Consider the following 25,748-nt stretch of genomic DNA (forward strand, 5'->3'; position numbering starts at 1 on the left):
AGCAGAATTGTGAAGAAATGTTGACAGGCAACTTGGCTTGCGAGGATCATGAAAGCAAAATCAATGAGCCGCATTCATCACCGTTTCAGCAGCAGTAGAAGATGCTAAAATGGAAGCTGAGATATGTCTGATAACAGCGGCACATGTGCCAAAACCCCTTTCAAAGGCAACTGCCGTTTAATTGTTTAATAATTTTGTATTTGAAATGTTTTTCTGCACCATTTGCTCAGTGTGCTACTTGATGCACTTTGGAGAATAGCCTGGTGAACTACAATGAACAGATGAAAGACATAACGTGCTGACAGACGATTTAGGGAATAGCACGACATAAAAACACGACAAAGGCTGTTTGTGTTTGCTTAAACCGAGCCAAAGATGATTATAATACGGACGGTGGTTGTGCACGTGCTTCTCTGTGTTCATGTCACTGCCACATATGTACAGGCGCATACATCATACTAGCGCATGCACGGAAACAAACATCGCACAGTACAATCTGACATAATAATCCACCGGAGATTAGTGAAACGAGGATTAGAAGCCCACATCTTGGGGAGTCTGACGCTCTGCAGGATTTTAGAAAAACCTGTATATGTTCTAAACATTTATATGTATGTGCGTATGTGTGTGTGTTTCTTTGATATAGGCTTTGTATTTGTTTTAAAAAGGCAGGATGTTGTATAACACTGTCAAGGATTGTTAGGCAAAGAACGGAAGGAGGGAGAAGTAATAATGCAGTAAGAAATAAAAAGATAGGAAGATAACAAGGTTTACTTTTGATGAAATATACTTGAAATGTACTATGAATATACCTTAAGACGTGTGTGAAATACGTTTTTGTATGTTCCAAAGACTTTTTTCATGTCATGCGAATTATACCCATGGCTCATATGTAAGGTAAATTAAGGAAAATGAACTCCGACATTAGAATCTCAGCTGAAAATTTAACCCTGCATAACATTGCTTTCAAAAACGCAGACTGCAAGAGTACTTTATTAAGCACCTGTTGACCAAGCACGCCAAAACCTTGCCATTTCCTTTTAGCTGCTATGTATGCCAGTATTTTTAAGATTAGACACAAAGCTTTTTATTTCAATAAAGCTTACAGTTAGGGCTGATTAGGTGACCCTGAACTAGCTCCTTCTCATGTTACAATGAGCTCAGTCTGCTGAAGGACTTTCTGTAACGCGCTGATTATTTCTTCTCCACTGACGTCTTTTTCCCCTCCATGTGTTTATACATCACTGCATATCATTATATGTGTCCTCCGTCTCCCTATGTTCTTTTTTTTACTTTTCTCTCCAACCCATCCCTCAGCCAAATGCAGCAGATGGCTGCCCTTCCCTGAGCATGGTTTCATCCTGTTGAAAGGGAGTTCTTCCTTCCCACCATTGCCTAGTGCTGCTTACAAGGGGTTGTCTGATTGGTGGTTTTCGCAAAAATTCACCAGCCCAATCTACAATAAACTAATATCTTTCTTAATTTAAGGAATTCATACAATTGGTTATTTATTTATTCATGTTTAGCATCCTAAAATACATCCTTCATCGCTTTGGCTCAAAGCAGGAAGTGAGAGAGACGTCTGTACTTATGGGGACATTCTGGATTAGAGGAAATTAAATAGGTTTGCTTTCCTCGATTCATATTAAATGCTTTAAAATTTCAATTAAGTACTTCTCTGGCGATTACACCGAATAATATAGCCCATCAAGGAGCTGCAGATTTCAAACAGACAGAATAAATGGAGAATTACAACTGGAAAAAAAGAATTGCCTCTTTTAATTTGAACACAGTCAAAAAAATTAATTTTTAAGCCAAATTAAGCCTTATTGATTTCATAAAGCAGATACGACAAAAAACCTTCTTATTCATTTAAACTATGCTTGCAGGATAAATTTAATATTTAATTTACTTTTTTTCAAGCTATTAAAGGACTTTAATTTCCCCCCCTTTAAAAAAATCGACTGTACTATGTGCCTCTAGTGTAAGTGTGCTCGATTTCGATGATAATTTGCACTACCTGATAGAGTCCGAAGTCCAGCCGCAGTGTGGCGACATAGCGAGTCTCGCGGCCACTGCGAACGTCTCGCAGCTCCAGCTGGAGGTCGTGCCACCGGCCGTCTGCCACTTGAACCTGATCCAACCGCAAACGCACCGGTCTGGTTGAGCCGCGGGTCACCGAAAAGACCAGCTGACCATTAATTACCTGATGAGAGCGAGAAGAATAAATGAATAAATAAAATTCGCAAATCACATTAAAAGAAAAACAAAAAGAAGAAAAAAGAGGGAGAGGGAGAAAAAAACGATCCACTGCTATGACTGTGTGAGTGTGACTGTGTGTAGGAGCGTGAAATCCGACGTCTTGGCTCAGCTTCCACCGAGATTCTGCTAATTTAAAACACTCTTTGGATTTAGCATCTGAAACTTAACTGTGTTTAAGCCTAAATGCAGTTAAAGCTTTTTGAGTTTCTGGTGATAGTGGAAAGGTTGGTGAAAGGAAGGGCACCATTTATAGATGTACTCACAATCAGTGTTTCAGACGGTGAAACATAAGAAGCTCCTTCAACACCAGATATGGATACTTTTAAAGAAATGTGAACTGCTTTCAGACTCCATGGAGCCTGGTGTTATTTAAAAGGGAACAGTAGTCCCAGCTGTAGACTCTTTTATTATTATTAAAATGTAAACCACTGAATTTCCACTAATACTACTTCTTCTTCTTTTGGCTGCTCCCTTTAAAGGTCGTCACAGCAGATTATCCCAATCCATCTCAGCCCATCCCTCCTCCGTCACATCAACCCTCTGCAGTTTTATCTTCAACATCCTCAATATCCCTCCTCCGCTAACCATCTCGACCTTGCCTCTTAAATGTTAAATGTGTTCGTGCCCACCTGGAACACCAGGCTGATATACTGGCCAGCCTGGGCCTGCAGCAAAGTCCCTTCACGGGCTCTGGTTCTGAACACCAGGCCGAGGTACCAGGGTGCGGAGATGGTTACGTCATTCTTCAGGTCCCACCAGAGGGCGCTGTTACCCAGAAAGCGGTGTACGTGTGTCATCACTGAGGCGAAGAGAAAAAAACGAAAATGAAAATTAGTGAAATTTCCGAAACAATTTCCAGATGATACTGTTGTCCTTATCCGTCAGTCGGCAACATAATTCTTGTAGTTGTTCACTTTAATATTGTGTGTTTTTCAAAGCACATGTAGCATCATCAGGACTATTGGTTTGTTGGTTTGAAGGACAAACAGACCATGTCTGTTCGGGCATGACGTGATCTTTAATGCATTTCATGCCCAAATAGCTTCCACAGTTGTTTGCTCTCTGTTGTTTAATTACCAATCAAAGGTATAAAAGCTTCCAAAATTAAATGATGAAACATATGTTACACTGCAGTCTCTGAAGTACAAACTAAGTCCCAGAACTTGTGAACATTTTTCACTGAGATCAATAAACACCATGTTTTTTTTCTTTTTTTCCCCTCAAGTGAATCTTGACGCTTTATTTCCCCTTAGAGTTGGACGTCTGTGCTCGCAATCAAGACATGCCAGTAAAAATAAATGAGTAAAACCACCTGGGCTAGTGAATGTCCACTCATGAGAGGGAAATCTCTAAAGGTTTATTACGGTTCAGTTATACACAGGAAATACAGCCAGATATCTAGTAACAACTGTCTCATGGGCTAAATTTATTCTTAGCTCAGTCTGTTGGACTGTATTTTTCCATCATCAATTCTTCCTTTTTATTTAAGACGGTGCATTCATATTATGCAGGTCAACACTCACTGAGCCACATTAAGTGAAAAGGTGTTATCTGGGGGATTTAAGCTTAGGTAAGCTGTGAACAAATTAATGAAGTGTTAGTATAATTACAGCCGAAAAACAAAGTCCTGTGAAAATCAGGTTTTAAAAATAAAACGTTAAAATCCCAGCCACTGCTAGAAAATGCTCGTTCCACCAGCAACTGTCTTGCTACTTACTAATAATTATGCTGAAGTGGCATGATAAAATTAACATTGTTAAAGGTTGCTATTAGTGTAGTTACTGTAGGGCTACGGGATAAGAAAAATCTCGGCCTCTTACCGTGGCTGCAGTCCTTCCCACCGTATCCTAGGGGACAGTCACAGGAGAAAGTCTCCCAGCTCACACTGCAGGTTCCTCCGTTCTGACACGGGTTGGACTTACAGAAGGGATGTTTGGCACTGCAGCCTAGTGGAAGCAGCAGAGATCACTGAAGTTATAAAAATGAATTGCAACATACTGTACATGATAAGTCTTCATGCTGTCACTGTGAGCTTTATAACATTACCCACACACACAAGCATTTTCAAAATAAAGTTCAACCGATTTTTTGGCTATTTGTTGGTCTGTTGGTATCATAATGACACCAGGAACGACAAATACCTACAATGACCAATAAATGATCAAATTAAAAGGTAAATAAGACTGGAGAAACACCCTTCAACCATGTAATGAGTGTTGATGTTACACTGTTTGTCCATCAGAGGGACCTCTACAAGTTCCCTGTTGCCAACAAGTCTTTGGAACGCCAAACACAACAACCCGCTGGTCAGGCAAAGCGTAATTAAATAAATAATTGACTAAAACAAATGTTAAGGAAATGTTTTTCTTTTTGGTATGCCTGAAAGAAATTGGCCAATATTTCTAAAACTCCTCTGTCGGAGTAATTCAGGGTGTTTAAAGTTTTCAGTCTAGTTAAAAACACTCAAAATTGAATGAAAAGTGGTGATCATCATTTTTATATGTTCAAGTGCATAGTGTGGAGGATGTCATAAGGCCTTGAGGCAATCGGATGTAAAACACAATATTTCTGAGTGTTTTATGTTTAAATCGGACAGATTTGGTAAATGGTAATGGTAAATGGCCTGCATTTGTATAGCGCTTTTCTAGTCCATAGGACCCCAAAGCGCTTTACACTACATTCAGTCATCCACCCATTCACACACACATTCACACACTGGTGATAGCAAGCTACATTGTAGCCACAGCTGCCCTGGGGCGCACTGACAGAGGCGAGGCTGCCGGACACAGGCGCCACCGGGCCCTCTGACCACCACCAGTAGGCAAACACGGGGTTAGTATCTTGCCCAAGGATATTTGGCATGCAGCCAGGGTGCAGCCTGGGATCGAACCACCGACCTTCTGATTAGTGGCTGACCTGCTCTGCCACCTGAGCTACAGCCACCCTGTAACTGTTTGCCCTGAATGCGACTGGAAGGTTAAAAGTCATCAAAAATACGATATGAAAATGAAAGATATGCAAACAGTTACACATAGTAGCACAACAAAACAATGATGTATAACAAATGTTTTCCTTTCATTTCACTGACTATAATAAAAAGTAATGCAAGCACCCAGTCCACCAGTGAAAATCCAATTTCAGTGCAATGAAGCCTAACTATATATGACTATATGTGAAGAAGTGGCTCTACCCCATTATTGTTTCCTATAATGTTTAGAAGCACAAAGTGGTTCGTAGCACACAAACCCTTAAAAGCTACTTCATTTAAATACTAACGTTTGTGTGTGTTTTGCCACAATGGGTGAAAAGGCTATTGAGAAGGAGCTAAATGTTACTAATGCACAATAATACATGTTTGAAGGAAAGCAAACATGGTTCCCAGCACTGACCAGGAAGCGTTCCATTATTGGCGATAAATCCAGCCATGTCCAGCGGTTTGCTATCGATGTACAGCTCTTTCATGCAACCGATAAACTCCCTGGTGCCAAAGGGAAAGTTGTCTGGCACATTAGGGACTCCACCCAGAAATAATGGACCAGTCAAGTCCAGAGACCTAAGAAACACAAAGATAGAAAGCAAGGAGTAAATATAGTGGAGAACAAATGGGGTTATGGAAGAAACACAGGATTATTCTTCTTCAAGTAAGAGAGGGAGGAGAGAGGGATGAAAGAAGAAGGGGTGAAAAGAAGGCAGAACATGAAAGAGGGTATGAGAGAGGGATTAAACAAACCTAGAGATTAAACATGTCATCAGAGGTAAATGAAATGTGTCATCATTCAGAATCGAAATCACAGAAAAGCAGGGGATGTTGAGGATAAATTAGATGATGGTGTTTTTTAAGGTAAAAATGGAAACAGAGAAGGAACAGACAGATTGAACACAAATACACTGAGAAAGAAAAGGAGACAGATGAAGAGACAGATGAACAAACAGGAGATTAAACAGGAGTTACAGCAACCGTCTTGAGAGAAGAGGTAGAGGTGGATGACAAGATGAAGAAGGAGAAAGGAGACACAATCCGGCAATAAAAGGTGGTAGATATAAGTGCAGCCTGCTCTAGGAGGAAGAGGGGGAATGGCAATGCCAAAGGAAGAAAAAAGCTTGAAAGATAGATGAACAAACAAGAGATTAAGTGTGAGTTACACCAAATGTCAAGAGGCAGATGACGAGACAGATGGGTATTGGGAAGGAAAGAGGGAATACGAGGAGGAAAATTTCGGCGGGATAGAAAGTGACAGTTATGGGACTGCGCTGAGTGAGAACCAAAGAGAGACAAAGTTTTGTCAGCAGAGGACATCACTGGAAGAGAATGTCAAGACTGAGCAAGAGGCGGGTGGAGAAATGGAAAGGGAGCAAGAGGAAGAGAGGGTTGACGTGTTAGTCTTTAGCCTTCCTCTTTGATCCGTTTTCTTTTCCCTCAGCCTCACTTAGTGCTGACAGACGCGGCAAACGTGATTACAGCTTACAGAGGCGAGGCCAGACATCAACACTATGACACGCTGCTCTTTCAGTGCATGTGCGGATACGCTTTATGTGTATGTGTTTTCTTGCACTTGTTAGTATATATGGAGACATTCGTTGGTTAGACACACACAAACTGTAGCTGAGAAAGAATGAACAAAAGTTCGACAAGGTCAGATGGAACAGGCAGTGCAACGCATTTAAAACCAACAATATGGATCTTTTAGTCACACCTAAGAGATTGTGTGTGTGAGATGGAGAGACGAGCGGAGATAATGAAAAGAAACGAACATATCCGTGTAGCAGAATGAGACGCCTGGTAACAAGACCATCAGAGAGATACAGACAGACATGAAGGAGCATAGAGACGTCAAAGAGTCGTGCCTCATTAAAGCCTTGAGTCCCCCGCATAGTTCCCCTACCGTCACCTCATCACCCTGATCGTTACTTTAAAATCCTGTCAGATTTCTAAACTTTCAGCGCGTTTTTTAACGTTTTTTAACATGTAACACCTTTCTGTTTTCTTTTCAAAATATTGATCTCTGCTGTAGGTAATTTTTACAAGCCTGGATAAATATTTTGTTTAAACTTTAGCATTTCAGATGTATGAAACTTTAATTGGTAATTAAGCGAACACAGACATGCTCGGTGAATGCATGTATCTCCCAATGTAATGCTGCTACCCTCAGTCACTTCACACACTCACTTTACCTTTAGATAGCTTAAAAAGCTACCAGCTGGCCAGCATGTTGCTCATAGCTGCACATAATGACCAGCTTTATTGGTTTTCTACTCAGTGGAAATTGTCTTTGAATATCTGTTAAGCCTCTGTTCAGTTACAGATTATGTTTAATGAAAGATGTCTTTGCAAAGAAGCTGGCAAATCCTGTGCAAACACCTCCCACAGCTCTGGGTCAGTTACTATTCATCCTTTCATTTGCAATGCTGATGGCAAAAGAACAAATTTACCTGCAGGAATTCATCCTAAGGTTCTTTTTTTTTAAAATTAATCATTCAGTATTTATTTATCATTTTGACCAAAAAATTTCATAGATTCATTTCATGTTAAAATTAGTTATCTCAGTATGAATATACCAAAGTTTATGCTATAGAACAAGCTACAGTATTACACTGTAGTCCTCCTACGCTCTGCTTCAACGTCTTAAAACTGAGAAATTTAAGTCTCCGAATTTAAGAGCCTGAATTCAGTCAAACGGTTGTGATAAAAGCTAAAGGATGCGATACTTATGCTTCCTCTCCAGCTTTGCCACAATGCCTCTCTTACAGCGCTAAAAGCAAGCAAACCCAGCAAACATTAGCTAGAAACTGAGTCACCCGATCACTCAAGTCAGCAAACGGCTATTTCCCACCGAAAATGAAGATTCAAAAGTGAGCTGCGTGTTGTATCTGTTGTATCTGAGCAGTTTGTATCTGATATTAGCATACTGATACAGCATAAACACTGATCTCAAAGTCATGGCGTGTGCCAGAAAGTACTCCTAGCATGATGGCGCAGGACAGTCTTTTGTACATTAGCTCACACATATTTTAAAACACAGTATGAGGTAGGGCGTTTTCACACCTAAAGTTTGTTTACTCTGGTCCAAATCAGTTGATGAGCTTGTAAACTTGTAGCTTTTCCCTGCAAATTAGTTTCTTTCCATATTGAGGAAAATCCAAATGAACCAAAATGCGTCACTACAAATTACATGAGAATGTTCAGTCCGGTCATTAGCCAGATGTTGTACTGGTCATCTACAGTACTTTGCTACATCCCAGATTGCAAGTTTTTTTTAGCTCAAGCTTGATATTTTCTATTCAGTAATGCCTGAAATGAGTGACTGAGTCCAGAAAGTCAGCAGGAAAGTGTTTACAGAACACATACCCATCCCATATACTTCTATAGGACCTTAAGCTGTTTTGTAACACTGTCTGGCTGCCTTCAGATAGAAAGCAGGTATACGGCACTTGCATTTGCACTTTTTCCTTTTTACAGTTTTCTGTAATTTGCATCCATTTTTTGTACCGTCAATGGTTATGACTGAGAAACCGGCTGACATTGGTATATGACCATTAGAAGTTTGGGTCCCAGCAAAGTGTTGCAATTAAGAAGTGAAAAAAGAAAAAAACTTACTTCTTACTGCTGGTTTGTTTGCCCTGTGCAGCACAGCTGTAATTTCCAAGCTGCGTACCAAAGCGAAGTGACAAGGCTGTATCACAGTCATCAACGCTCACCACAGCAATCTTCTCATCTGACGGACCCTGAGCCTCACCACTCATACTGCGCTTGGGCTGGACATCCAGACACAGTCCAAAGAAACAGAAAACCAGTCAAGATTCAAGAAATACAAGAGCATTCACTAAATCTAGAGTTTTCGTCATTGCATTGAAACACTACATCAGATACGAAATAGCAGTAAACACATGAGATTAGTATTTACACAAATACTTTGCACAATGACAGGAAGAAAAAAGGGAGAAGCTGTGGTTAGTAGGACATACAGGAAAAACAAACAAACACATGGGCAAGAGAACAGACTAAGAGCAGAAAGACAGCGCATTCATTCTCCTTACTGTCTGCTGGTGAAAGAAAGGAGGAGCAAAAGAAGCTAAGAAAGGAGAAAGTGTATATGCGCTCTGACACACGCTCATACTCACATAACGTGTAGCAGGCTGAGGAAAATAAAAGAACATGAAGAAAATTAAAGGAGATGTGCGGCGAATATGCATGAATAAAAATGATGACACGCAAACACATAGTCGTGTAGACACAAATACTTTGGCTCAATTCAAAGTGCTTCGTCGGCTCGAAGGCTGAGAAACTATTCTGCCGACGCATCAAAAGTACCAATAAAAACAAGTCAAATTTACAAAGTGCAAAAGTACATCAAGAATCCAAAGTGGAAGCTCAAATGCAAGGATCACAATGAAGATGGGATTGGGATGTAAACCCACCTTGTTGTAGTAGTGGATGTGAACTGTATGCCAGTTACCATCGCTCACACCCCCTGGCAGGAAGGGACTCACCTGGGTGGATGACTCACCTACAGACGGGTAAATGAAGAATATGCCATTAAAATGAATTCAAATGTAGCTCTTATGGGTCTCCTCTTTTTTTAAGGGTGTCGATGCTCCAAATATATCGACTTTATTTACAATGACCCCAAAACCTCTGTAAGAACTGTTTGCAAAGACCAAATCAGCAGCATTCATTACCTGAATCCACTCTTAGATAAACAGATTTTTGTGTCTCAGGAGGAACGCTTGTTTTTACAGGCCTGCTGCACATGTTCATGGGTCAAAAGAAAAGCAAACAACAACAGCAGACATATGGTCTCTGTTTATAGAGCACAAATTTCACGCAAACAAAACCAAACAAGAGTGCACATAAAGATACAATACCTGTGGAGTATTTGAACACCACTTGTCCTTCTTGGATCTCTAAGGCAATGAAGTCATGTTTCTCGTTAAAGCGTCCATTATAGAAGAGAAGACCACTGTTCTCCAGAGTGGCAAATCTAAAAGACGGATGTACATAGAAATTTGAAGTTTATTGACAAATGCTGTATGCAGTAGAGAATTTATTAACACAGCCATGGTAAAAAGAAAACTGTTAGGTAAGGAGTGAAAGACTAAGTACACCCTTAATGCTTAGCATCGATGATCAAATTGTGATGATCAGTGATTAATTGATCATCATAATCAGTATGACTACCGCTATAAAAGTAGAAGTTTTGGCAGTTTGTTGGTCTGAAGCATTGGGGTGTATCAACGCAATGCCAAACACGAAGGACATCAGCAACGATTGTAAAGAAGCAATTGTTTCTGCCCATCAGCCTCTGAAGCATTAAAGCATTAAAAGGCCTTATCCAAGCATACACAGAGAAAGATTATTCACAAGTGGAAAACATTCAAGACAGCTGAGAATCTTTGATGTGCAGGAGTGGACATAACCGGAAATTCATCCAGACTGCGTCATGCTCAGAGAAATTGCAAAAACCCAAGAGGTACAGGCCTCAGTTAGCATGTTAAATATTAACATTCATGACAGTATAATTAGAAAAAGACTGAACTAGTATGGATGTTTGGAAGGGCTGCCAAGAGAAAGTCTCGTCTGTCTAAAAAGAACATGGCAGCCCGGCTTATGTTTGCAGACCTGCCAAACCTAGAAAGTCAAAGAGAAAGCCAAATATCAGCACCTCATACCAACTGGGGACTTGCTTTGAAGCTGCCAAAAAAAAAGCATTCTGGATTAATTCTTGTTAAATACATAATGACGTGGTGTAATATGTCATGCACTGTTGTGCATTTAAGGTTGTTGTTATGGTCTGTGGCAGTGTTGGGGAGTAACGGAATACATGTACCACCGTTACGTATTTAAAATACAAAATATGAGTAACTGTATTCCGTTACAGTTGCCATTTAAAAAGGTGGTATTCAGAATACAGTTACTTTGTTGAAATAAATGGATTACACTGCGGTACTTTCCTGTTTCATATTGTCGCGGGTCAGGACTGTTTGGGTTTTGTTTGACAGCTATGTGCTGTTGTTCCAGGCGGCAGCGTTACGGTTGCCATGGTTACAGGGCGACGCTCTCTCTCTGCGACTGTGTGTTTCCTGGGTGAGAGAGCGCCTTTTGTTGTTGTTGTTGTTGTGCTAAGCTAACAGGCAGAATGCTACAAGCATAGCTCTAAAGAATGTAGCATCATGGGCAGTGTAGTCCGTGCTGCAGGGAGAATGGACTGCCATACACGTTAATGTGTCTGTGAGCGAGGGAGGGAGAAAAAGGCAAAGTACGAGTTGTCATCGAGCAAAAACGGGAGCTGGAAGCATGTAAATATAATAATAACCACTGCAGCCAAGAAGAGTGCCTGACGAGCCCAGTTGTAAGTAAGCTATTAAGACTCGACTGTACACCGTATTCGTGTTTTCCTCCGAAACAATAAGTTCCGTTGGAGCAGCCTTTCAACGCCTCTCTCTGTCTCTCGCAAGAAAAGTTGACCCACACAACAAAGTAAAGCTATTTTTCGGCTACGAGCCGACAGGGACCCCGCCGTATTAGTCAGAGGTCCCTTTACTACAGTTCGGAGTCGCGGACCTTCAGTAATAGTAATAAATCACACAGCAATAGTACATTCACGTTGTTGTAAAAAGCATGATAATATATTAAGTAATCCAAAGTATTCAGAATACGTTACTGTCATTGAGTAACGTAACGGAATACGTTACAGAATACATTTTGGGGCATGTAATCTGTATTCTGTAATGGAATACATTTTAAAAGTAACCTTCCCAACACTGGTCTGTGGGATGAACAGGCCAAGTGTTATGTTGAGGACCCAAATGTAGGTGCTTGGAGACGAAATAATCTTAACAAAAGGCGAGCTGTTTATTAGGCTGAATGATCCACAAACCAAAAGTAAGCAGAAAATGCAAAAGGAACTGAAAACTTCTAAACAATGAAGACACTTAGAAAGACATTAGGCAGCACAAGGACCCAGAATCACTGGGAAAATGAGCTGATGCTCCAACAAAGGACAAAGGGAGACCGGCACATATATACACAGGAGAGTGATTAGGGGAGTGAAGTCAGCTGGGAAACACAGCAGGAACAAATTAGGCATAACGAGACAAGGGAAGCAAAACTAAACATAAAGCACAGAGATGAGTGACTATCAAAATAAAACAGGAAGTAACTAATATAAGGACCAGGATTAAGACAGATTAGCTTGACACATACAAAAGAGCAAACTGACACAAAGACAAGACTGACTCAACATGATATTAAAGGCAAAAACACAGAAAAAAAGCTAAGAGGACAGGGAGAGAACTAAGAAACCTAACGTAATTTGTGACTATACCAGATACATAAAATAATACAACAGGAAACTGATGGGGATTCAAAAACTCAAAAGGACAAGAAAACCAAAGACAGAAACAAAAACCTACTTTCAAAGTACAAAACAATAATGAATTAGGAAGATTTGAAAGTCCAAAACACAACGACCCCAGACCACAACAGCTATATTTAAATAATTTTAAAGCCTGATCAGAATTTTTATTACCTTAGAATTGATAGAGGGTGTACTCTCTTTTTACCATGGCTGTACATTTTTATATGCATGCAGAGAGAATATGACACATTTTAAATTATATTTTTCACTCCGATACAGGAAGAAACAGAAACAAAAAACTATCTCAGACACAGCAGAACAAAAATGACTCCTGGCTAGTGCGGAAGAACAAAAGGTATTCAGACTATGCCAGAGTTAATAAACCATACTGCTGGAGTCTTCCTCTCCCTCAGCTGCTCAGACGCAAATAAAAAGTCTATTTTGCACAGAACAGATGAGAAATACTCTGTCCTGGTGGCAAGACAGAAAAGATTCTCACTGCATAAAATGTCCACGTTAAAAAGTACTGAGATGTTGTTTTAAACATGATACCACAACAGTTTGCCTGTTTTTACTATTCCCTTCAACTAAGCGCCTCAATTGTAAAATCGTACACTGCAATTTGTAGGCAGCTGACAAATAGCACCTGCAGGGAAATTTTTATTCAAGGTTTCTCTACTTTCAGTGAGGTTCAGTGGTGTCACAAATTGGATCCAGCCCAACTCCGCTAGACAGTCAAATAAATCCAGTGCACAGATGCAGGAGGTCAGGTTCAGCTACAGGAAAGAAGCCCTAGAGCAGCATGGTTATAAATGTCTGCCTTTCAAACGGTTTTAAGTTGTTGAAGAAAAATATTCTTCTACTGTTTCCTATCTTGTTGAGTTAAAATTATCATATCTGCATTTTATTTTCCTGATTTAAATTCCAATGGAAATCATTCCTGCACTATAGAATTGTAAGGAAATAAGAGCATCTTATCACCGTTCTGGTGAATCTGAGGACGCTGCCATTGTCTAAAATAAACCCAGGGTTTCTGGTTAGCAAATATGTGCCTTCTTTGTATGGATTTGCTGTCGCTCCGACTGCACTGTGCCAAAATATCTAGTATGCATATCTAATATATCCGTGCCACCAGAAATAGCTAAAAAATAATAATAATAATAAAATTGTAACCTTAGCTTTGATAGAGTAACTGGAGATAATGTGTGGAGTCAGCCAAGCGGAGACACAGAGGAGCCGAAGGAGTAAATAAATGCAAAGAAGCATGCTTTATATGTTCAGCAGGTCTGTTTTTGTCAGTGTTATTGCTGTTTGTGAAATTCATTACGTGCCGCCAAGAACTGCATTAAACAAATTAATATGATGTGACTTATTCCCAAAAGCAATAAACTACAAGATGGAATCATGTGTTTATGATCATTTCTATTCCTTAAACTCGGTTAGCTTAGCAGTCAATTTCAAGCAGAGCTGAAGAAAAGAAAACAAACGCTGTCAGAAACACACATGCACACACTCTCTCTCATGCAACTGCCTTTCAAATGCATTAAAAACTTGAGCTCAAGTCATGGCAGTGGTTTCATATTCATAGAGAGCAGAGTCATATTGTCGCTTATGCTTTCATATGTAGTTAGATCTATAGAAATCTAAAAAAGGCATCTTGTGGAGGGAAGTCTATTTTGCCCTCAATTAACACATGAAACAGGAGCTTAAATTTAAAACATGTTTATCTATTTTCATAATAATTTGTTTTCCATATAGTTTATGTCCCTCCTATACTGTACATAAAAGATGGACGTAGCCACTGTGATGTCACACATTAGCTTGTTAGTCTTTCCCTTGAAGCTTCAGGATTAGCATGTAGGAAGCTGCCATATTATTCACATGGAGCCAAAAGTAAACATATTTGGATGGCAGTATGAAGCCGTAAGTTCTCAGCTAATGGAAATATGAGACCAGATGGCAACCACCAAGTAATTATTTCCCCACCAGTTGTAAACGGTTACTGCTATTTAGTAACATGTTAATAAAATACTGGAATTTTCTTCATGAAAACTGGAGCACAGACCTCTGGCACTGTGGTACCACTGTGCACAAAGCAAACCATGTTATTTATTTGAATTTAATTCCATTTAAAATGTGACTACACCCAATGATTTAAGACTTATTACAGTTTAACAAAAACTAATAAAAGACCATTCTAAATAAAATAAAAAAATCATCAAGGGGGATTTTAACTAGAAACCAAAGCTGCTTTTTGTACCAAGTTTTAAAGTTCTCAGACTCCAGTGGCAACTCAAGGAACTGCAGTTTTTTGGCACTTTGCCGGCTTCATTTTTCAGTCTTGCTGCTTGGTGCTGCCATAAAGCAGAACTACACACTAAGAACAAAACTCACAGATCTGACTGGGTTTGAACGAATGTGAAAGCATGGTGCTGAAAAAGACCACACATTATTTTCTCAAGAAGTCCTTGATTAAAATTACTGAAAGAAAATGGAAGATTAACTCCTTTCTATACACAGATTTTTCCACCCAGCGTGGGACTCTTTTAAACCAACAACAACACACAGAGAAATGTTAACACGATACCTGCTAAATGCTCATAAAGCAAGCTTCTCTTAAAAAAAAGAAAACATGCCCTTCATGCTTCATTCCTTAACTTAACTAATGGTGACCACAAATCAACAGAAGAAACCACATGTAGTGCTTTTATGCACCAATAATGCTCATTTAGCAAGCAATACAGTGACCGCAATGTCTCACGGCAACTACTCCATGGTAGCCACATCAGCTTAGCAACAACCCCATGGGCAACATCACCCTAGCAACTATCATTAGACGACATCACCCATGGCAACCATCCATCCCATAACCCTGCCTGACCACTCTTAAGCACCACTTCAATTCTCTTGTGGGCTTTGTATGTCTAGAGGCAAGCAGCAACTGAAAAATGATTTTGGATGGGTAAAAGGAGTCACTGACCTCTGCCACAACATTAGCATTACATATATGCTCAGGCAGAAAGTGTTAACTCAAATAAAAACATGCTGCAAGCGAGCCAAGCAAAATGGAAAGATTTGCAAAAATTCTCTTGTAGGTAAAGTCAGTGCCACGGTTTAATTTACAATCTTAGTAAATAAAAAAATTATGATGACTTGTGTAGAAATGCTGTGAGATTCTTGAAACCTTGGCCAAAATCTTGCGGCAAATGTGCCCCATACACATTTGTACACGCATGATTAAAAGAATGTACACAGTCTGTGCCTGGTAAGGTAAAACATGCCAGGACATCATGTGGCTCCACTGTGGTGGACTACACGTCAGCCTACCCTAACAAGCAAAAGATTCCCTTTTTTAACCTAAGGAGGAGACACAAATCTCTTGGGGGTTGTGTGAGGAAAGGTATCTATTGTAAAAACCAAACATGCAGTTACCCGCTGTGATGACTCACGATGAGGGAGCAGCTGAAAGTTGTGTTTACATATCAGGACATATTAAAAAAATATTCTGGTCCTAACCAGGGCTCAAATATAACCTCACATGAACAAAACTCAATTCATCAGCCCTGTACCATCATGCTTGATGAGGTGGTGTTTGTCCTGATATGCTGTGCTAACATTAGCTGCTTACTTAACATTTTACCTTCTCATTCATACATAGTCACTTCTTCCCCAAAAAATCAAGCCGTAATGCTAAACTCAAAGTTTCAAAAGTGGGAACGTGACATCATGGTGCCATGGCCTTCTTTCATATACAGTCTGTGGTTTTAGTTATTAATTGGCACTTTAAATTAATAGCCCTACTGACTAAGAAGCATGTTTTTTTCTGAGTTGGTTCCAACCATGAAGTCATTTCCTTTCAGAGCTTTTTGCAGCAGGATAGTCAGATGGAAGATAAGAACATAGAAGAGAAAGAAAGACAGCAAAGCACAGCAGATGGGATTAAATGGAGAAGCAATGCTTTTAAAGAAGCGAGGTAGAGGGAGGATACAGGGAAGCCATAAATAAAAGGATCACTCTCCAAGATGGAGATGATATACTTTTAAAAAACAGCTTAAAGAAAAGTGGAGACACTATAAGAGGAAATCAGAGAATGATCCATCCTGCTATATCTGATGGAAGCTGAAAGAAGAGACAAAAAAATAATAGAGAAGAAGAGAGGAAAGGAAATGACAGAATGTTTACTCAAGACTACTCACGTTAACGAGATGGAGAGGTGAAATCTCTGTCTGAGCCCCCGGAACATGACAAAGGACTTGGGTGGGAAGGACCGAGCGGTGACGGTGCAGTACGGTCGCTCATAGGCTCCTGCCGGGCACTCGCATCGGAAACCCCCACCCGAAAGCTCCCGGCACGTCCCTCCGTTACGACACACACCTGGCATGCACCTGCCCTGCCGGTGGTCAAACTCACAACGATCACCTGAAACAGAAAAAAACCCCACAATGTTAGTGTTAGCCAACCAAAGCGACCATAAAAGCCGTAAATCTCTCAGTAGTTAGTCTAACTTTCGCTCAAAGTTTCTGTATATATGCAGAAATATCAATGCAACAGATTCTGATAAAAATAAACATTCTTGGTATTTATGAACATTTCCACCATTGTTTTCTGCACCAATTTAAAAGGCTAACATCAAATAAACAAATAAATAAATAAATTCCCATCAGTATCCTGCCACTTTTGCCATTTCAAAGCGTGTTTCACAGGCAATTAATATTCACGGGATCTGACCTCACTGCTCCCATTGGCAGGTCTGTCAAAACACACAGGTGCTGTGCGACAAAACAATGTTCAGAGCAGCAGAGCACAACTGAAAAATCCACTAAACCTCCAGTGCAACAAATCCCTGATTAAAGTTGAAATAAAACACTTTAAATAATTTACCGATCTGAGCATGGTGGGGATAATGAGCGGGAAATATGCGCCACGGTTTAAGTTTTTCTCAACATGCTGTAAGTATTACAGCAATATTTTGTGTGAATACAGCTTGTTTTATTCTCCCACAGTAAAATCAAAAATGCACTTCCTGTTCATTTATACTAAGCTGTTTTCTGTTTTCAGTTTACTCCCTTGCTTTACTCCCTCATGGTTTAAGTGAGAAAATGTTCAAAATTACTCATACAGACCGCACATAAAACACAAACTTTCAGATAGTTTTAGAATTTATGCATAGTCAGTGTGTTACAGTGAAGTTAGAGTCTGAGTTTGATTAAAGAGATTTGCTTCATAGTGCTGTATCATCACCTTTTAATGCATTCGCTGGAGACAGGGTGGGCTGTGTTTGTCTCATCAATGTTGACAGGTAGCTGTAATATTATTGGAAAAGCAGGAGAGTTTCTAGCAACACCACTTGAGTTTTTTTTAAAATCACCAATATTTTGACCTGACCTTTTAGAATTCGGGGGCTAAGCACTAAAGTAACAATGTCTTATATTCAATCTAACTCCAAAAGAGGCTGAAACATATAGTGAGACATGCGCAAACTCTCTACAACCCTGTAATGCCAAACATCAAAAATAAATTGCACAATGCATTTTTAGGCAATAAACTACTCAAATGTAGCAATAAACACCTCAGTTTAAAAACAAATGTCTGGCAATCATTAGGCTTTACAGGGTTAAATAGGCAGATTTGGCACATGTTCGTAAACGCAAATATCTACTCAGCAACTCAGCGCATTTATGCATGTAGACTTGGTTCAAGACGACTTGTTGAAGCTCAAACTGAGCATCAGAACGGGGAAGAAAGTGAGTCTGGCGTGGTTGTTGGCTCCAGACTGGCTGTTCTGAGTATTTTAGAAACTGCTGATCTGCTGCAATTTTATATATCCTGTGGCAAAGCTCAAATCAACTGCGATGCTATCTAGTCAGTATGGAACTAAATATGTGTAATTTTCCAGCACCTTGTTGAGTCTATGCCATGAAGAATAATGGCAGTTCTGAAGGCAAAAGGAGATCCAACCCAGTCTTGGCAAAGTGTACCTAATAAAGTGGTTGGTAAGTGTATATCATTATGAATAATCAAAATAAATATTTCAGTGAGACCAGGGTGTGATTGGCTGAGGGAAATGCTCTTCCCACTCCTCCCACTCCGGTCTGCATGTTCCTGCCTCTGCTAAATTTTTTTTTACCCCCGCTGGGGAGGGAAGAGTGCTGTGACACATTAGTGTGCCAAGTCATTTCAGATATTTATTGACTCTCAAGGTCTGAAAGTCTGCTGGTGAACTCGGGAAAAACATGTTTTTTCTATTTTTTTTCCCATAAATTGCCTCCTGAGTAAGAAAATACAGGGCCTAATATACAGTAGAAACAACAATGATGCATAACAACAACATCACTGTACTGCAGCTAAACTTTACTGCTCTTCAGCATAAAATTACAACTTTAAATTTTTTACTAAAGCAGCTAACAAGAGGCCTTGTGGTTAATGGTATCACACTTTTTCATTACATTAACTCAAACGTGTGGTGTATTCCTCTGGCTATCACGGGGTCCAGCATGTTAAGTGTGAGCCTGGTTAGGACTACTGCAGTGACTGCACAGAGGTAGTAGTGCAATAATAGGCTAAAATGATTGCAAACTGGCATTTTTAGTCAGCGCCTGTGGATATACCAAAATACTGTCTGAGAAGACGCCTTCTCTTCTACAGCCTCCAGAAGCCTGACTGAATTTTTCCATCACAGCAATCATCCAAAGCACACTGCCAAAGTCACACAAGAGTTTCTTAAGGAAGAAAAAAATATTAGCTGTCCAAGTATGTAACCTGACTTGAATACAAAAGAAACATTGGGGATATTATAAACTGAAATAAAAAAGGTTTCTGAAGAAAGAGTTTAGAAAAAGTAAATTACATGAAGTTCCTGTTTTAGGAACCCTCAGATTTTAATTCTGCAAAGGGGCACAGGCAATAATAAATACTTAAAGGGCATATAATTTAAATTAGGATAACATTGTACATTAAGCTCTGATCATCATCATATATGATTGTATTAAATTATTCTGTTATTATATGTTACCTTATATATGTAATCAAAGTAGTTGAATTAGAATACTGCGGTAGATCACATTATACCCTTTAATATAGAGTGTGTGAGCTGTATGTAGTTTAGTTCTCATTATACTTTTGAGTTAACAGAACATATTCACATATTAGTTCATTAGATAAATGTGCATCACTCTGTATCCTTGATCTGCTGGGAATGTGTTACACTGTTTTCTTGACATGCTTAATTGTTGAATCATGAAGAGAAGGTTGTAAGCAGGAGACTCTGTGTCTAAAGACAGGGGAGATAGATAGACCACATTCCACACCCCCACCTTACAGAAAGCAGAGAAACAACTGCCGAGGTCATAACTTAGGCGCTGTAACAGAGAAAAAATGTGATGTTTTGGCTTTTACGACTAGCTGGGGGCCACTAGAGACTATAAAAAGCTGAGCAACCCGTCACCATTTTGAGACATGTGCCTGACCCTCTGGTAGCATCTCTCCCGTCCGGACGTTGTAATGCTCTTATTGTTGAATTGTATGGAAATAAATGATTGTTGATTGAGCATTTATACACCGAGTATTGTCCTTCCTTCAGCCCAAAGATTCAAAGAATTGGGAGAATCCAACAACTTGGTGCCGTGACCCGGATCTTTGGTGTGCTGAGGAGGTGTAGATTTGGCCTTTGGTGAGATCGTGGGGCAAAGTGAACAGAAGGCCGGCCTAAAACAGAAAGGTAAGCACAGCCTGTTGTATTATAAATACCAAATGTGCATATTGGGCTTTCCAAATTAATCTGTTCACTGAGTCACATGTATTTTCACAGTAAATTGGTCGGTGTCTGGTTTTTGGCGCAAGATACTAACAACATAAGTTGAGGCTGAATTCCAGTGTGTTAAATAAACTGCTTCTACCGAGATACTAATAACATACTACGTTGGACTAGTTGCAGTAAACTGCTTCTACCGAGATACTAATAACATACTACGTTGGACTAGTTGCAGCCACTTTACCTTCCACATTTAATTTTGTCTAATACTGGCTTCTGTAGCAATAATACATTAGAATTTCTTCTGAAGACACGGCCATTAGTTCAGTACATTGAAGTCGAGGTTTGAAGTTTGTTTATGGTGTCGGTTACGTCCTGGCTCTTGCCGGCTATGAAATAGAAGTTGATTTAAGGAAAAGCAGATGCTGGCTTCACGGTGCGGTTGAACGCTGGCAACGCGAGAGCGAAACACGTCCGTAGGTTTGGTTTATGATACGGCCGTGTTCCGGTGGTGCGGCCGTGAAGTGCAGTAGTGGTTGGTGCTAATTTTAGTACATTGAACAGAGGTTTGACGGTGGTTTGTGGCGCCAGTCGAGTTTTTTTTTTAAGGGCTGCGGTCATAAAACAAAGTAAAATTTTACTTGCCAAGAAGTACATAGAGCAAAACCTGGTTTATGATGTCGGGTATAACTTCGGGGATGCAAGCATCACTTTTATGATGCGACTTTGCCCCGTGGTGGCGGTCATAAGCGCAGAGAAAGGGGTATTTTGGTCTATGGTGCAGTGTGCTTTAAGAAGATCTAATAGTTGAGCTCAGAGGTTTCTGTGTAAAATTCCCGCTGAGGAAAAGTGTTGTGTGTGAGTGTGAAGGCGCGCTCTGGGTGAGAGAGTGTGTGTGAAGCTGCGAGGCGCGCTCTGGGTGCTGTCTTGTGGGTAAAGCGCGCACTGAGTGAGAGTGGGAGTGAGGCGCGCTCTGAGTGTGTTTTTTGTGTGGAGTGTGAAGCGTGAACACAGTGACAGTGACGGTTGATGTGTTTGATTAGGAGGACATTAGAGCAAATACACATTTTAGGATCAAAGGTTGATGCCTAGTGTACCTGTGGAACATTTGCCTATGGAGTGGCGACCCTCCTGTTCGTGGACGCGCGGGCAGGACCGGCGGCGTCCGGGTGCCGAGGTGGTGACTTGGGGAGGTGAGGGCCCCCGCATAGCCACGGAAATAACACTGGAACGGCCGTGTAATCACGGGTTCACATTTATTTCCGGACTAGAACAAGACACATTTTGCGAACAAACGTTGAGTCTAGATTAGTAAAGAAATATAAAAAGGTTGAATTCCTCGTTTCAGTGGTTGAAATTGTTGTGTGCCTGTCCCCTGACGAGTGTGAAATTAAAATAAAGAGGGAATTTGGAGCCACATGGAGATAGACGGGCATAATTGGGTGTATTACTCTGTGGTGTAATAAAAATAAAAAGGAGAGATAGTAAGAGGTGTGCAGTGGAGAATTATGGAGGAGTAGAGAGAGGAATGTGTTGGGAGACTGGCGTACAGTTTACGCTGTCAAGGTGGGCGTGTTGCCTGCTTATCGGTTTAAAAGTGATGAAAATGAAATTAAAATAAATCTCTTAGTGTGTTAATACAGGAAGCTGCGGACCTGGACCAACTGCCCCCACAAGCACAGCGGCCGAAGCAAAATTATAGGTAATGGGAACCACACCCAGCACGAATCAGCAGCTGTGAAAAAGACAGCAGCGAGGAGAGAATTAGAGGAGAAATTAAGAGAAGTTTTAACACATAAAATTGGGGCCAACGGACTTGTGGAGGTTGGGAAGGCGTCCGGAGCATCACAACAAAAAGGTGAAACAAAAACACACAAGCAGAGAAATCTGAGAGAAAGGCTCCTTTTAAGGTAACGCCTAGTTTGAGAAAAGATAAAATTAACCTGCTTTTATACAAATGCACATACACGCAATGAAGAAACAGCTTACACTCATGAACACGTGAAGATTTTCCAGCAAGGTTAAAGAAAAATTAACATACTTAAATGATGAAGTCTATACATTACTGACAAAGAAACCCTCTGGGTTGCAGGACAACAATTTAACTAAAAAAAAAAAAAAAAAAAAAGGAACACTGGTCTAACCAACCAGGCAAGACACAACAAATTTAGTGGTTAAAAGATTCAAATTGTGACATGTTTTCTGTTGATTGATTAATAAAAGTGATTACTGAATGAAAGAAAGTTCCTTTTTTGGGCTTTTAAACATGATCTTAAGAATTTTAACATATACCGGTGTTGTCCTGTCAACTTGGTGGGTTAGGAGTTGATTATATCGGGAGACAAAAAACAAAAAAAGGGGGAGAGAAGGCTGACACAGGGCCTGGCCCCATTGTCTCCCCTCTGAATAACACAGCCAACACAACAACATTTTCCTGTTCGTTTGTTTTTGTTTTTTGTTTTTTGTTTGTTTTTGTTTTGTTTTGTTTTTGTTTTTTCTATACATATTTAATTACAGGCTGCTTTGCCGGCCCTGAAAGCCGAGGCTGACTGGACTCCTGCTCTCCCCCATACGTGACACTGACCAAATGCTGCAACAGCTGGACCCACAACAACGACCTGAGAATGTCAACAGACCTGCAGGAATGTGATCTCATGCAGCCGAGACGGAGAGCACTAAACCTAAGGCCCGTTTCACTACACGGGGGAAAAATTCCCAGACTGCGTCAGCTGACAGAGCTGTGACGAGACGCCCGCCAAGCCCGAATGAAAAGTAAGGCCGAGCAAAAGAATGCTGACCTTGATAACTTTGCATTCACACTGTGCAGGACAGTGATGGACCAACACGGATGATCGGGTGGCGAAAAAGGGCGTGACCGAGACAAGAGGAGTAACTGAGGACAGAAGGCACCTCAGAATGGACAAAAACACAGAAGAAGATGCAGGTTTCACCTGCGGTGAACATCGACACTGGAGAAAGGACTGCCCCAATTGGGGTCAGAACCAGGACGGACTGAATTTTGAGCAGCAGCAGCAATGGTCGCAAACAAACTGAAAAGGAGGGGGGCAGGACCCCAGGGCATGCTTCAGGCCGTGGTTTACCCAGAACACCAGAACAGGAAAGTGATGAACACACACACCCACACACACACACACACACACACACACACACACGTCTCCAAACACACAGATTCAGAATGAAGTGAAATACACACATGAACACGTGCACTCGTTGAGTGAGTGAGAAAGGACACGCACACACACACACACACACACACACACACGGGAATGTTGATTCACTGAGAAGTGATGCACACACATACACATGCACACGCTTGTGCAATGAAGAGTGATCCACACGCACACACACATACACGCTGATGCAATGAAGAATGCTTTGCTTATGCTGATATGCAAAATGCTGCACACAAACATCCCAATGCATAATTTTTATGAGGAGCCATTGATTACCATTAAATACTTAGAATGTGTTATATGTCACCCAGAGGGCATTTATGTAGATTTTAGGAATAAGGTCTAAAAAAGTTTGGTTATGAAAACAATGTCTGTGCGTGATGTCTGTTTATGGCTCAAGGCCTTGACTGAATTCTTTGCTGTGCTTCACACAGCCCTGATGAGAAACAGTGGCACAGAGTGAAAATGATGAATTAATAGTGTAAGTTTTAGGTCGGAGTACGGCATTTTCTGTGATTGAGTTTTAATTCAAGGAGGAACAAAAGGTGTTACGGCACCTGAGGTTCTCATTCCCACACAATATTGTCCCGGCAGGAAGCAAAATGTTCCTGTGAATTTCTGGTTGATTGTTTGGTTTTGTTTAGCGCTAGCTTGATTTTATCAGTGAGCTTTGGCTTGTGTTCTTTCTCGTAAGCGAGAGAGGGATAGTTTTATGCTTGGACATGTCTGCAACGGGCCCTAGTTTGTGTTATTTTAGTAGTATTTTGTTGGTTATGTCTGTTTTCGTGTTTGTTACAGTGCACTGGAGAAAAAACATCTGAGAGGTGTGATCCACCGGTGGTGATATGTTGATATTTTGTGAGTTTATGATTTAACAATCAGCTCTTTAAACCAGGCCTGAAAGATTGAAATTTAAAGCGCTATGAAATATTCTTACAAAAACAGTTGCAAAGTGTGCTTCTCCATGATTGTAATTGGCTTGGGAGAAATTCACTTATAGGGAACACTGAGAAGTTCTGAGTCTAAAAGGATTGCACCGAGTCAATCCGGCCCAAAAAACAACAAGGAATTGTTTTCCTTTAAAATGATGACGTCATCTTGCTGGTGATGGATGCTCGAATAGGTTGCGCGTGAGACTCCATTATCAGCAACATCTGGTATGAATGTGTATGGAGGTATGCATGTGAATGGACTGTGATGGACTGACGACTAAAAGTTTTGACTGACTTGATATTGAGACAATGACTGCACCCACTTTAGGATTAGTAAATGCCAATAAACAATTCATAAACAATTCACCCAGCCGACAAGAGAAGGGTGGATGCTTCGCTTTGTTTTGTTTTGTTTTTTCAGGAGCAGGAGGATAAGAGAGACTGGAGGAGGAGACTCTAGCTTCACATAAGTATGAACTGCAGACTTAACACTGTGGTTGCTGATTTTGAGTTACTGATGTTTGCATTAAGAAAACTGTGCTATATTAGCTGTGTTTTGATTAAGGTATCATGTTATATTATTGGGAATGCCAAATGCTACAGTGGAGAAGACTTTTGATACCACTCATGACTGGAATATGTTACTATTAACCACAGCAGGCCACTGTAAAAAGTCAATTAAATTTTATAGAGGAAAATCGCAAAAATTGAACAATACCTATGAATGACTGGCATTCAGAATAGAGATATGCAATAATAAACATTGGTCCACATGATTTAGGTTCTCACTTGAAATAGTAAGTTATTAAATGTAGAATATAATCGACAGGGACATTTGATAGGATGTGGTACTGCAAAAGAACAAGAGCAAAGTAAATAAAGAAAATATTGTGTTTAGTTTGGATAAATTCAAATTAAAATGTACCATTACACTCAGAGGATCAATATGAAATAAAACATATGCAAAATTTGTAGGAAGTACATGACTGATAACTGTTCTGTCCTGAGCGTTTGTTTCTAGAGCACCCACTTGACCACACCAACAGTTTCTCGCCACCGAGGGGGGTACTTGCAAAAAGAATAAAATAAAAATCTGAGTTTAACAAAACATTTTAAATGTAAATATCAAGCTTACCTTTCTTTTTCCATGAAATGTGCTTGTGGGCACGCCAGCCATTTTGAAAAGGTGGGCAAAACAATTGGCAAGGCCACACCCCCACACATGTGATATAATTTTAAAGGTACTGTTGCCCTC

At 40.3% G+C, this 25,748-nt stretch overlaps 1 protein-coding gene across 2 annotated transcripts in view; it reads right to left on the reverse strand.

Moving 5' to 3' along the window:
* celsr3 (cadherin, EGF LAG seven-pass G-type receptor 3) overlaps nt 1-25,748 on the reverse strand; it is a 124,790-nt gene that overhangs the window by 52,616 nt on the left and 46,426 nt on the right. Inside the window, exons 4-12 of one of the 2 annotated variants that reach the window (XM_080898062.1) lie at nt 16,814-17,036; nt 10,126-10,241; nt 9,679-9,767; nt 9,382-9,396; nt 8,858-9,015; nt 5,652-5,815; nt 4,083-4,208; nt 2,892-3,061; nt 2,021-2,206 (exon numbers count right to left, since the gene is read on the reverse strand). In XM_080898062.1, the coding sequence (XP_080754188.1) occupies nt 2,021-2,206; nt 2,892-3,061; nt 4,083-4,208; nt 5,652-5,815; nt 8,858-9,015; nt 9,382-9,396; nt 9,679-9,767; nt 10,126-10,241; nt 16,814-17,036 (1,247 nt within the window). The remainder of the gene's footprint in view (nt 1-2,020; nt 2,207-2,891; nt 3,062-4,082; nt 4,209-5,651; nt 5,816-8,857; nt 9,016-9,381; nt 9,397-9,678; nt 9,768-10,125; nt 10,242-16,813; nt 17,037-25,748) is intronic. The other variant, XM_080898063.1, reaches the window with a different exon arrangement.

The sequence above is a fragment of the Rhamphochromis sp. 'chilingali' genome, assembly GCF_963969265.1.
Source record: "Rhamphochromis sp. 'chilingali' genome assembly, chromosome: 12".
In the NCBI taxonomy this organism is placed as follows: Eukaryota; Metazoa; Chordata; class Actinopteri; order Cichliformes; family Cichlidae; genus Rhamphochromis; species Rhamphochromis sp. 'chilingali'.